Source organism: Zootoca vivipara, chromosome 8 (assembly GCF_963506605.1).
Source record: "Zootoca vivipara chromosome 8, rZooViv1.1, whole genome shotgun sequence".
Taxonomy (NCBI): Eukaryota; Metazoa; Chordata; class Lepidosauria; order Squamata; family Lacertidae; genus Zootoca; species Zootoca vivipara.
Window position 1 is genome coordinate 36,213,495 of NC_083283.1, and position 13,578 is coordinate 36,227,072.

Here is a 13,578-nt window from a genome sequence, read left to right on the forward strand (position 1 = left end):
CAATTTGCTTACTGATCAAAATGTATATGTGCTTCTTAACTCATGTAAAATTATTAAATATACATCTTTACTTTTGTGGAGCAGCTGAACATGAGATTGGGTTCTTAATCTGCATATTATTTTTCACAAGCGTACTCCTGAGAAAGGACAATTACATTTGTTCTGGAGTCATTTTCTGAACTTCTAAAAATTGATAAATGCTTTAAGCAAAAGAAAAAATCCCAATCACACATGCCTCAGTCATGAGACACGGGAAACGCAGCAGTCATGGCTTATTGATTTATTAATTGCATCTATGTCTCACCTTTCCTTCAGGGAGCTGAAGGTGGTGAACATATTTCTCCCCCACTTCAGTTCATCCTTACAATAGCAGCACCATGAGGTAGGCTAGGGTGTGTTATAGGAGAAGAGCATTCCATGAATAGAAGGGGAATAGAGCCTACACTACTGGCCTTGCCCATGGCATACCACACAGTGAGCACAGACATCTGAACCTTGCATGATCAGGGTTCCATACGGCACAAAAGCCAAGCACATAGACTTGTGTACATTGGCACTTTAAGATGAACCCTAGGAGAGATAGATAGATAGATAGATAGATAGATAGATGTATTGTCAGAAACAAGGGCTCACGCCTTTTAGGGTTTTTCTGTTTGTTTTGTTTACCTTCACTTGGAAATTTCAGGCTGCTGTGTAAATCACATGCCAAGTTAGGAGAAGATTCTGTTTCAATTTCATAATGACATATCATTTACAGAGCCGTTCTGTTTTTAGCTATAATGGTTTCTGTAACAAGATCAATTTTTCCCCTTTAGCCTAATCAGTAGATGATTTAGATTTGCTTCTGTAATCTATCTTTGCTTCATCCATATTTTTCCATTTCTGACTAGCAAACCCTAGAAATTGCTCTTTCTGTATCTGGGCTTTGGGTTTGTTTTTTAAATGACTGCACTTTGAAAGCTTTTTTGGGATTAGTGTTTTACAGAAAATACAGGTTAAAAACATTAGTAACCCTCCCCCAACGCATTAAAATACAGAGGATCACTAAGTGGTTATGGTTCATATTCTCTCTCTCTCTCTAAGTGTGTGTGTGTGTGTGTGTGTGTGTGTGTGTGTGTTGAATTTTGTAATGCTGTGCTTCTTAACAAACTGCACTATAGAGCAAAATATTTTCTTTTTTTAAAAAAAGAAAATTCTATGCAGCTAATAAATCAAATTATAATATTGGCTAGAAGGCCAAAAATTGTAGTTGCATCTAAAACTTGTGAAAATGGCTACTTTTAGTCAGCATAAGCAAGCAAAATGTGTTGACTGTTTAGAATTCTTAAGCCATTTGAAGAAGAATATCCTAGCAGGAATAAAATAAAAGGAAAAGAATCATGTTCCAGGAAATAGGTTTATTTGAGTTGCTTGCAGGGCTGTCTTAAGCATATCTGGTGCCCTGGCGCCGTAGTGCGAAGATCGCTCCAGCGCTCCCCCCCCCCGCCCCATTTCCCACCGTGGCTGTGGTGGCCCGGTGCCCTGCACCACCCAGCCTTGCCTTAGAGCCAACCCTGGTTGCTTGCTCTATGTCTATAGCAACTTTGCAGAATAGAAGTTGATCACTTTATGTTGAGAAGAAAATGTGACCTTTTAGAAGAAAGCTGTGCGCTTGGGGGCCATTTGTCACATCAGTATTAATCACTTGACAATATGTGCAAAGGAGAGGCAGCTCATACCCTTCTGTCTCTTTAAGAATTGTTAACTCTGCCCAAAGACCCTTTCATGATAGCAAAGCAAGTCAGATGGTAAACTTCGCTTGAATACACAAGAAAATAGTTAATCCCACCTAACAAGAATTTAGGAGGAGAACCTTCCCAATTCACACCTCTCTTGCCCTACTTCCAGTGAATAGGAACACACATAAAATTGGGGTTGCTTCCATATCTTCTTAGCCCATTAGTTCCAGCAGGGTAAGTGCCCTGGCTGACATTTAGGGTCCCACTCAGCATAAAGAGCAGGGCTCCCTTAACACATTTTTAAGTAAGTGAAGTAAGAGATATTACCATTTCAATAGGAGCCTTGTTAAGCTCAGGGTCTAAAATAACATAAGAATACAACTGTATTTATCTCAGTGGTATGGACAGCCAAATGAGATGTCATCCACTATAGCTTTGTTCACAGTGAAATTGCATCAAATAAATTGCCAGTTTCTCCTGTGGGAAGACCTTCTTGCAGCACCTGTTGGTTCCATACCATCACTAGCATTGTGAGGAGTCTCACTTATAGGCCATTCCAGTCTTAAGCGTCAGAACCCAGGAACATATCTCAACCCAACTGTGCACCTTCCCTTAATTCTTATACTGCTTATGTTTTCCACATCCATACTTCTTGTGTCACAGGTTTATCTCCCCCTCCCATCCTTAATACCATTCACAAACCTTTGAATTCCTGCTGCTGTGTTATAACATTCTTCCTCAGAGAGGTGAAAGCCATCACAGTTGATGTTTCCTCCTGACAATGATCCGGCAATTACCCTTATTTATTTTCTTTTTACCTTACTCAGCTTATGGAAATACACAGCCCTTATCATAGCATCCTAGAAACTATCTCTATCCTATCTATCACAGTGCCGAGAAACATCTGTTTAATGGACCTGACATTCCCTGTACCCTTGGTAACAATGTATTTGTTTCATTATTTGTATTAGGTTGTTACTCGTCCTTCACTCGAAGGTCCCAGGACAGGTTGCAACAACACAAATAATACAAACAAACACAAATGGAACACCATAATTACATTAATTAATAGTTTTCAGGTAGCTCACAAAAATAGTTTTCAACTGTCATGGCCAGCGAAAAGGGAAAAGTCTTGGTGAGATATGTGACCATGATAATTCTAGCTCAGGTAGAATTGAAATATTATTTCATCTGTTGATGCAGGAGCAGGTCACATTGTATTCTTTGAGAGTTAATGTTGGCTTTGCTCTCCCATTTGGCACTGCAACCAAGGGTAATATATTATTTATTTATTATCTTAAATCAAGAATAAGAAAAATAACACGCCCCACCCAACTAGAGGAATATCAAGAATAGCTCAACCCCCCCCCCCCAAAAAAAAACTACACAAAGATTCAAATGCCTGGGTAAATAACAAAAATTTTGCTTGGCGCTGAAAAGCTGACAACTTTGATGCTCCTTTCATTCTACAACTGGGCTGCCACTGAAAAGGCATTTGGAACATTATAGCACTGCAAGTTATTTGGTATGATACTTGCATCCTTTAGGTAATGTTTGTGTTGGGTAAGTACTAGTCTGCCTATGTTGGTCAGCCAAAGAACACAAGGGTATATTCAACAGTTGGGACTTGCATAACGTAGGCGGTAAACTTCCCTGCTTTAATTACATGTCCAAAACGTAAATCCTTTGTTTGGTGACCTAGTAACACGCATGTAATACAAATGGGCACACTTTGTTTTCACTGACGCTTTTCAGATCCCTTAGCTGGCAGTGAATGTAGAGCATTAATACAGAATATTGCATATTGCAGTTTGGCAAAACGGTCAGCAGCCCAAATCGAGCATTTTAGACCTTTTCATCAAGGAAGTGAAATAAAATTTAATGATGTGGGAGAAATAGCAGAGACTTTTTTGGGGAAAAAACTATGTGGGACAAGAAGCTGGATATGGGGACAGCTAGAACTGGATATGGAATAACTGATTGGTTCAAAATTGGGAAAGGAGTACGACAAGGCTGTATATTGTCTCCCTGCTTATTTAACTTGAATGCAGAAATCATCATGAGAAAGGCTGGACTGGATGAATTCTAAACCGGAATTAAGATTGCCGGAAGAAATATCAACAACCTCAGATATGCTGATGACACAACCTTGATAGCAGAAAGTGAGGAGGAATTAAAGAACATTTTAATGAGGGTGAGAGCACAAAATACGGTCTGAAGCTTAACGTCAAATAAACTAAGATCATGGCCACTGGTCCCATAACCTCCTGGCAAATAGAAGGGGAAGAAATGGAGGCAGTGAGAGATTTTACTTTCTTGGGCTCCTTGATCACTGCAAATGGTGACAGCAGGCACGAAATTAAAAGACGCCTGCTTCTTGGGAGAAAAGGAATGACAAACCTAGACAGCATCTTAAAAAGCAGAGACATCACCTTGCCGACAAAGGTCCGTATAGTTAAAGCTATGGTTTTCCCAGTATGGAAGTGAGAGCTAGACCATAAAGAAGGCTGATCGCTGAAGAATTGATGCTTTTGAATTATGGTGCTGGAGGAGACTCTTGAGAGTCCCATGGACTGCAAGAAAATTAAACCTATCAATCCTGAAGGAAATCAGCCCTGAGTGCTCACTGGAAGGACAGATCGTGAAGCTGAGGCTCCAATACTTTGGCCACCTCATGAGAAGAGAAGACTCCCTGGAAAAGACCCTGATGCTGGGAAAGATGGAGGGCACAAGGAGAAGGGGACGACAGAGGACGAGATGGTTGGATAGTGTTCTCGAAGCCACCAACATGAGTCTGACCAAACTCACACCAACATGAGTCTGACCAAACCGCATACTACCTTTTTCATTTACAAGGTGTATAGAATCCTTCATTCATTTCAAGTCATACTAGGAATCATGCTGCAGAATCCTGATAGTCTTCTTTCTCTTCTTGTTGGTTTCACCCAACTGCTCATGCAGTACCAATTTAATGTGAAAGGAAAATTTGTCAGAAGTAATTTATCATGTTTGAAGTATCATATTAATTTTCATATAACAATGGGTTTCAACTAGCATTAGCATGGCACTTGGAAGCCCAGCTATATAAGCTCAGACTAAGTATCATATAGCTAAAGAAAGCATAGTCAAACCAGTTAAGTATTCTTGGATTGACATCAGTCTGGCTGATGAGTTGATTCTAGTAAATTAACAGCACAGTCCCATACTGAGAGGTAGATTCCATTAAATGCAATGGAATGGTTTATGGCTTAAGAATGTCACATAAGAATGTCACATAAGAATCTGAATTTGAACATTTATATATGGGCAGACTTCAGGCTTGTTAGATTTTTGTTTTTAGAAATACAGGGGGTTTTGTTTTTGTTTTTATAAATCCAGGATCTACCAACCAGAGTGTGGTGCAAAAGACATACAGCTAGAAGTGAAGAACTGGGTGCCTCTGAACACATTCCAAATCCAGAGATTATTATTTTATTCAGTATTAGAACTGAGTCCACAGCTCTCTCACACAAAAGTTATCTCCTGGCTACCTTTATTTCAACAGTCTAGAACAGGCATCCCCAAACTGCGGCCCTCCAGATGTTTTGGCCTACAACTCCCATGATCCCTAGCTAGCAGGACCAGTGGTCAGGGATGATGGGAATTGTAGTCCAAAACATCTGGAGGGCCGAAGTTTGGGGGTGCCTGGTCTAGAATAGATTAGGTAGGAAAAAGACATTGTTGCTAATGTGAAACAATTGTGACTCAGAAAACCTCACTCCAGAGTCAGTGGACTTTCTCTGGGCTGTCTAGGGCTGTGTTTTGTAATAGGCAGTTTGTTGTCTTGTAGGTACAGCAGATTAAAATGATTTTACTTTCTCCTACTGCAAATGGTTTCCAGGAAAAGTGTGAGTGAACAAGGATGGAGAGGAAGCTGGGAAAGAGTTCAATTTTAACTCCTGTCATTTTAATTTTTGTCAAGGATGATAACAGTGCAATCCTATATATGTCTACACAGAAGCAAATCCCATTGAGTCCAGTGGTGTTTCCCAGGTCAGTGGGTATAAGATTGCAATCTAAAAAGGCTAGCTTTGCACAAGTCAAACACTGGATACAACAAGCCAGATAGGCTTCCAAAAAAACTAGTTTAATTAAAACTGTAATCCTACCCACATTCACCTGGAACTGTGATCCATTCAACTCAATGGAGCTTAATGCTAATTAGGCTGTATAGGATTGCATTGTTTAGTACTCTAAAATAACATGATACAGGAAAGTGATTTGGTACAAAAGGTAGGTTTTGTAACTTGAATGCTGTTGGGATAAAATCCTGGCTCCTTGTTACATACTTAAAAAACAAAACAAAAACTTCATTACTTCCTTGCTCTAACTTTATATGATCTCTTACACCTGTGAACAAATTGCACAAAATATACTCACCAATACCATGGAGAAACAATTTTAACAAGCATAGTACAATTCTCAGGATTTCTCCCTTAACCTTCTTCTAAAGGTAAGAAGGAAAACACTAAGAATTACTTGCACATTTAGATGCATACTAAAGAGTGGAATACGAAGTATGAAATAAACAACACTTGGCGATAAAACGTCTCTTCATTTCATAGTTCTGTGTACTTGATGGTATTTATATAATAGATTATGTAATGTTACACTGACAGAGATTTATCACACAACTGTATTGAATAACATGAAATGTATATCTATTCTATCAGTTTTGGGGTGGTAATTTCAGTTATGGTAGCAGAGAGTAATTTATTTTCACTCTATCAACTCTTGCCTTAACATGTCTTTGTTTAGCTACATATATTTACCACCTCAAATTTCTAAAGCTTTCTCCTTATTTTTAAATGGGAATTTAATAAAGTTAATATTTAACTGATTATAAGTTGTTATTTATCAGTACTGAAACATATTCTGTAAAGAGCCATTTTTTAACTTTTCCATTATTCTGCTTTTCTTATATATATAAAAAATCCATTCACTACTGCTTACTGCAATAAGTATACATGGTGCACAAAATGAGCCACAAAATGAACCATTCATTGCCTGCTGTAATTACTAGAGCACTAATTACTCCTAATCACTGGCATCCAGGGTCAATAAGGATGACAACAGGAACATTAAAGACAAGACGTGCACTTGCAGTTACATGTCTTTTAAACCAGGCTATAATTTTTTTAATAGCGACCGTTTGTCACTTGACGCTAGAAGCATTCAAAGTTGCTAATTTTTAATCCACATATAGATAGATAAATAAATGTATATTTATTTCTTTTTCATTTGCAGTTTGACGGTGAGAACATGTATATGAGTATGTCAGAGCCGACCCAGGAGTACGTGCCAGCCAGCCAGGTGGGTTAATTAATCTTCTCTGCCTTGTTTCAAATTGTAATTAAACAAATTCAAAGAGTTGCATTGCAAATGAGTGGCACTATCAGTAACTGCTGCAATCAGAAATAATCATAATTTATAAACAAAGCATTTAAGCCTTGTTTCCAGCTAATGAGATAGCACTGATAAAACGCCAGAGTTGGCAGTTGTTGAAGACACTACTTCGTTTGCTCTCCAGAATGCAAGCAGCTGTTTTGCCAGCATGATCATTCCCAAGCAGTTGTTTTACCTTTAGGAAATCCTCTTTACAGGTGCATGCTATTTGTTTATCTGACTACAGACAACTTAATCATTATAAGCCACAGGTGCCACAAATTGCTTAACTTATCACGTTCAGCTCTGTTTGGTCTAAAGAACTGGTGTATTCAATTGCAAGGGCACCCTATTCCCCCCAATAAATTCAAACCCGCCACATGGCCTGTTTAGACCTTCAGAGTTACAAAACAGACCAGACAATAAAATACTAAAAAGCAAATGAAAGCTCGTGCTGAATCATGTCTGGCTTGTCCAGACATTTGTTTCTGATCCTGGCAGGTAATAATCCATAGTATGTTACAACTTTCATATTATGGACTCTCTCTCTCTCTCTCTCTCTCTCTCTCTCTTTCTCAATATATATATATATATTATACCACACACCCACATACCCTTCATTCTGTAATTAAACAAACTTTAACATGACTGGGCCATGATGTTAAATATTTTCTTTTTTAAAGCTGTGTTTAAAAAGAATGTGTTCCCAAAAGATTACTTCCCAATTGCCTGCTGAATTTATTTTAGAGTGCCTTTTGGAACTTCTATGATTGAACTTGCTTGGCTAAGACTGCTATAAACTCTGCACGTAGTTTTGAATAGAACTGTTTGATTAAAAATTGGGGGTGGGATATTCTTTTTTAACCTTTACATCCAAAAAACTGTCTTGACAAGTTTAGCAGTACTGTGTTAGATTAAAGCAACCAGGCATCATCTTGTTCATGCCTTAAGGGCTTTGAAGCACAAGGGCTAATTGAATTTGTTTGAAACTGTAGAAGTACAAACTCTCTGAATGATTGCTGTTACAAAGCAGCTGCTACCTTTCAGAGAATCATTATGTCTGTCTTAAATAGTTTTGAACAAAGAATGTACCTCCACATTTTCCAACTGAGCCATTTTCCTTCTGCTGATACGCTCTATACCATGCATATTAAAACACCAGGTATCACTTCCTTGAGATATTTTAAGGTACTTTTAAAAGTTGGTTATACATTTAGAGGACTTCTGGTAGGTTGTTACTCACGAATGGACACGTTTTCCCCGTGCAGTCGGGGTGTACCCGTTCGGCAGCGAGGTCAAAAAAGGGGGGAACAGGGCTAAGTGAACCCCAAAGTCTTGGGGGGGTATCCCGAGACAATATGGAATTGCTGGGTTGCAGAGAAGAGGACCCTGACACCGCTCGCAAGATGCGAGCAGGCAGAGGGAGAACTTCAATGGTGCTAGAACCAGCGATCCCCTGCTGCCAAGAAGCTCAAGTCCGTGGGCTTTTTTTATCCACCAGGTGTTTTTTAGTTCTCTTGTTCTTCTTTGAACCGCAGCCTTAGTGTTGGCATAGGTTTTTTTCTTAGTGTCACAGTTTCTATCTCTTTGCCAGATCTGAAAGGCCAGATCTGAAATTAATGACGAAATCACAGATGAATGTAAAATAAGTAAAGGGACTCGCCAAGGCTGCACACTGTCTCCCTTGATTTTCATTTTGATAATGGAGGTCCTAAATAATTGGATTCAAGGAGACCAGTTGGTTAAAGGAATAACCTTGGGAAATAAATCCTATAAACTTAAGACCTTTTGATGACCTTTTGATAATGACCGAAACTCCCAAAGAATGTTTAAAGAGAGCAATGGAACTGATTAAGAACTTTGGAGAAGTTGCTGGTTTCAAATTGAATACCACCAAAACAAAATTATTGGTTAAAAATATATCTTCACAGGAAAAAGATCTAAGATCTAGAAAAAATAACAGGCCTGAGGATATGTAATAAAGCAAAGTACTTAGGTATATGGATACCCCTAAAAATATAAATATATTTCAGGACAACTATTCCAAAGTATGGCTAGAGATAAAAAAAGAAACCCCGATATTTGGAGCAGGCTATCAATGTTAGGGAGGATATCCATTATAAAGATGTATGTGCTCCCCAGGTTGACTTTTCTGTACCAAATGATACTGATACTAGGTGGATACAGATTCGACTTACAATTTTATTCGACTTACAAATGTGTGTTCGGAACGCATTAAACCACTGTATAGGCTGTAGACAACAGTAAATCATTTTCAGAGTACAGTGGTACCTCTACTTACAAATTTAATGCGTTCCGAACGCACATTTGTAAGTCGAAAAAAATTGTAAGTCGAATCCCATAGGAATGCATTGGGAGAAAAAATTTGTAAGTAGAAGCAACCCTATCTAAAAATTCATAAGTAGAAAAAATCCTATCTAAACCGCATCCAAGATGGCGGACGGAGCTCCATTCGTAAGTAGAAACATTCGTAAGTAGAGTTATTCGTAAGTAGAGGTACCACTGTACTTTTAAACTTTAAATACATGTATTCAAAATATGACAAGAAAGGAAAATTCCACAGATGAAAAATGTTCATGCTGCTTCTCATGAATTTATACTTCACAATGAGAAATAAGATGAATGTACTAAGAAAGCTGAACTTCAAATTCCTTATGTTTACTAGAATGTGTTCATATTCATGGAGTCATCTTAGGGCCTTATTCTAAGGCTTAAAAGTCAATTCATCACCTTTAGGCTAACATAAGTAAAAACTCAACTGTCAATCAGGAAAAAAAGTATAACATCAAACATCTGCATAGCTTGGTAATCCAAGACAACTTGCCTCACAGCATCACTTGACAATTATCATTTCTGTTCAATTTTCAAATCAGTACATGCTTTGGGACTTATGTACTAAGTTGCTAAGTAGCAACATATGGCTCACTACAGTTCCTGTGATGTTGCTGCAAGCAAACAGCATAATTCCAGACTTGAAATGATTTCCACAGAAAGCTGTTCTTGGAAATGAGCCAGAAGTATAACTATACCATAAAAAATAATGATATTCTTTTAGTTTGTCCCAAAAGACTGTTTGATGCTGCTAAGCTTGTGTATATTTTATACTATGTAAATATTGTATTCTTGGTGACAAATATCTGCTGTAATGTTATGCATCTCAGGCAGCTTTCAAAATATTCTCGCCGCTCAGATATTCATTATCACACAGTAAATGGTGACGTTTTCATTAATAATTGAACTTCAGTGTGATGATATTTAAAACAGCATGGAATGTGCACCCGTTAGGGACTCTCTTGCCTTTGCCTCATGGTAATCTTTCATGGTCATCTGTGTGTACCTCCTGATAGTATTTTCCATGTGACATATCATGGAACTTTTTAAAGTTGAATATTTTCTAGAAATTTGAAAAGATGACCATAGTATTTTATCAAGAGTCCCTTGGTTGTGATTGTGGAATAGGTAACACCAACCTGGAGAATACATCAGGCATGATGCCCTATGGAATGGGCATTGCCTGTTTCCCTAAGTATCTAAGATTAACATATAATGATTGTTATATTTGAGATTATGAATTAATTTTCACCAATTCCAGCTTCTAAATCAGTGAAAGGCTCTATAATTACTTTATAACACATCTGAAAGGCTCTATAATTACTTGATAAGATGTGGCAAATTCCCTTCTAATTTTTACCACTGCATGTGATAGGATTTTGCTTTCTAATTTTTTTGTTAATGAATTGGTCTTCCGGACCTGACATTGCACCCCTTTATTTTTCACACTTTTTTGTTATCCTAAACAGCTTTGATATTGACAGTCTGATGCCTTCCCTTTATGGTTCAATATAAACCTGGATTACAGTTATTATTTTTTGTGCAAGGCTATACCTCATTAAAATGATATGTTAATTTAAACACCGTATGCTATCTATAATGTGTTATACAACTTTTATCAGCTGCAGTAGCTGGCTTCTCTGTTAATCAATAAAACAAAAATAACAAAAGCTATTATTTTATCTTGCAGAAGGCAAACAGAAAATCAATCATCCAATGATACATTTTCAGGGAAGTGCTCGGGTTATTTCCTCCCAGCTCATAATGCTTGCTTTTATTTTCTGCGTGAGATAACATACCCTTGGATGGTTCATACCCAGTATAAAATGCCCCTTAAAATATGCACTGTATGTTCTTCTGTGCTTTTGTTCAGGTGTAAAAAGTACCCTGCAGGTATCATAAAATGTAGGCTCCTTTCTAGGTAACTTTCTAGGGCAGCAGTTTAAAGATAAACAACCATGGGGAATATTGAATGAACTTCATGAATAAGATGACCATCTAGGTCTATCTGTGGGTATTAAAGTATTTTGAACAACTTATTAGGCAAACGACTATGGACCTGTTCCTTGCTGCAAAGGCTCCCTCTGTAAAGTGAGCTTGACCTGTTGACCCTTGACCCAGTGAAACAATAATGATAGGAGGCTACAAATTAATCTAGTTAATCTCACAATGTCTGGCATCTCAACAAGCCCAAACTAGTTACTCAAACCCGTCTTCAGCATAGCATTCAAATGATTACTCTGTGCAATCCCAGAGGTATTCATTACAGACAAAATTGCTCTTGCTGCCTTGCATACAAGCTGAGTTTTCAATGGGAAATGAAAGGCTGCCTGGAAAAATAGGACACCTAATTAAGTTAAACTACTCTAGCATTTGGCTTGACATCTTCATTACTCAAAATTAAAAAGATGCTTCACTTGAGCACACAAGTTACTATTGTTTATGTTGTTGCCTTAAATTGGCGGCTCACACGGCAGTCTGTTTTTCAGAATTATATCTTTTAATAGCTCGCATATTTCTTGCAGTTTATAAAAATGTCTTAAGAGCTACCAGTAGTACTCATAATAGTCTATATACTGTAAGTACAAATGATTGCATATCCAGTCCTCAGTCTCAGCTGTTAGATGCTGTGCTGGACTCTTACACTAGGCTTACCCATCCTGCGAGTCTTTAATGATTTAATTTTTTCTCATCCACCCTAATTTTACAGATTAAATAGAATACTCCTTCCAATAACTGTGTTCCCAAGACCAGATTCCTTCTCCTCCAAGAGATACTTGGGACTATAAAGGGTTTTTGTTTTTTTAAGTAGTCTTTTCAGCTCCCTTTGTGTGGTTCTCAGTGGAGAAGCAATGCAACAAAACTGTATAGAGCAGTCAAAATCAGAAAATGGAAGTTCTTTTGACAATAGCAGAATGGAATTTTTTTTGCTCAGTTTTACCTCTAATTCTGAATTAATTGGTTGCATCCTAAGATGGAAAGAGATTTTTACTGATTTACTTTCCTGCTTGCAGCTCATATCACCCTCACCCCGAAAAACAGCATAAGAGGTGACATGGGGGATTACAAAGGAAGATGGAACTGGATACAGTTGCCCCCTCTCTTTCCATTCAGATGCCCCTTTTGGTAGGAAAGGACTGTTTGTGAGTGGAAAGTCACCTTTAGATCCAACACTGTGTGTGTGTGTGTGTGTGTTTTAATGTCCAGTAAGGACCCAGGTGGCGCTGTGGTTAAACCACTGAGCCTAGGGCTTGCTGATCAGAAGGTCAGCGGTTCGAATCCCTGTGATGGGGTGAGCTCCCGTTGCTCGGTCCCAGCTCCTGCCAACCTAGCTGTTCGAAAGCATGTCAAAGTGCAAGTAGATAAATAGGAACCGCTACAGCGGGAAGGTAAACGGTGTTTCCATGTGCTGCTCTGGTTTGCCAGAAGTGGCTTTGTCATGCTGGCCACATGACCTGGAAGCTATACACCGGCTCCCTTGGCCAATAATGCGAGATGAGCGCGCAACCCCAGAGTCAGACACGACTGGACCTAATGGTCAGGGGTCCCTTTTCCTTTACCTTTTAAAGCCCCAACTTACATATGGTACCATGCCTAAAGCTAAAACTGTGTGTTGTCAAAACACATTGGGTTAAATGGGGAGTAGGTTTACCAAAGTCATTTCTCCAGAATCCCAGTCTCTTTCCTTACCCTTTATAACTCCCCCCCCCCCCGGGTTGTTGTTGTTGGTGTGTTGTTGTTGTTTTTTGCTACTCTCATAAAGCTGAATGCGCACAAATTAAATGTGTGTACTTTTCAGGCTTACTGTATAGCATAATAGAGGTGAATTCAAAAGGGAAATAATACTAAGCAAAAATTGACTGTGTTAAAATATAGCTGTCTTTGTCATATTAGGGAGTCACCTATTCACATATTGGAGTGCATTGCCCCCCCTCCCCCCATCAGATTAATTCAGCTAGAAAATCGGTTCTGTAAAAATTAATAGAGAATTAGTAAGAATAATTCTGGATTTCACCCCAGGAAACCCAATTTCCTTTCTTTCTGCATAGTACAGTATCATGTGTTCTGATATGCATTAGTATGG

The 13,578-nt window shown here is 38.4% G+C and overlaps 1 protein-coding gene across 4 annotated transcripts in view; it reads left to right on the top strand.

Annotated features, from left to right (window-relative positions):
• Window positions 1–13,578, top strand: part of TOX (thymocyte selection associated high mobility group box) — a 201,965-nt gene that overhangs the window by 97,853 nt on the left and 90,534 nt on the right. For all 4 annotated transcript variants that reach the window (XM_035125638.2, XM_035125639.2, XM_035125640.2 and 1 more), the window contains exon 2: window positions 7,005–7,070. In XM_035125638.2, the coding sequence (XP_034981529.2) occupies window positions 7,005–7,070 (66 nt within the window). The remainder of the gene's footprint in view (window positions 1–7,004; window positions 7,071–13,578) is intronic.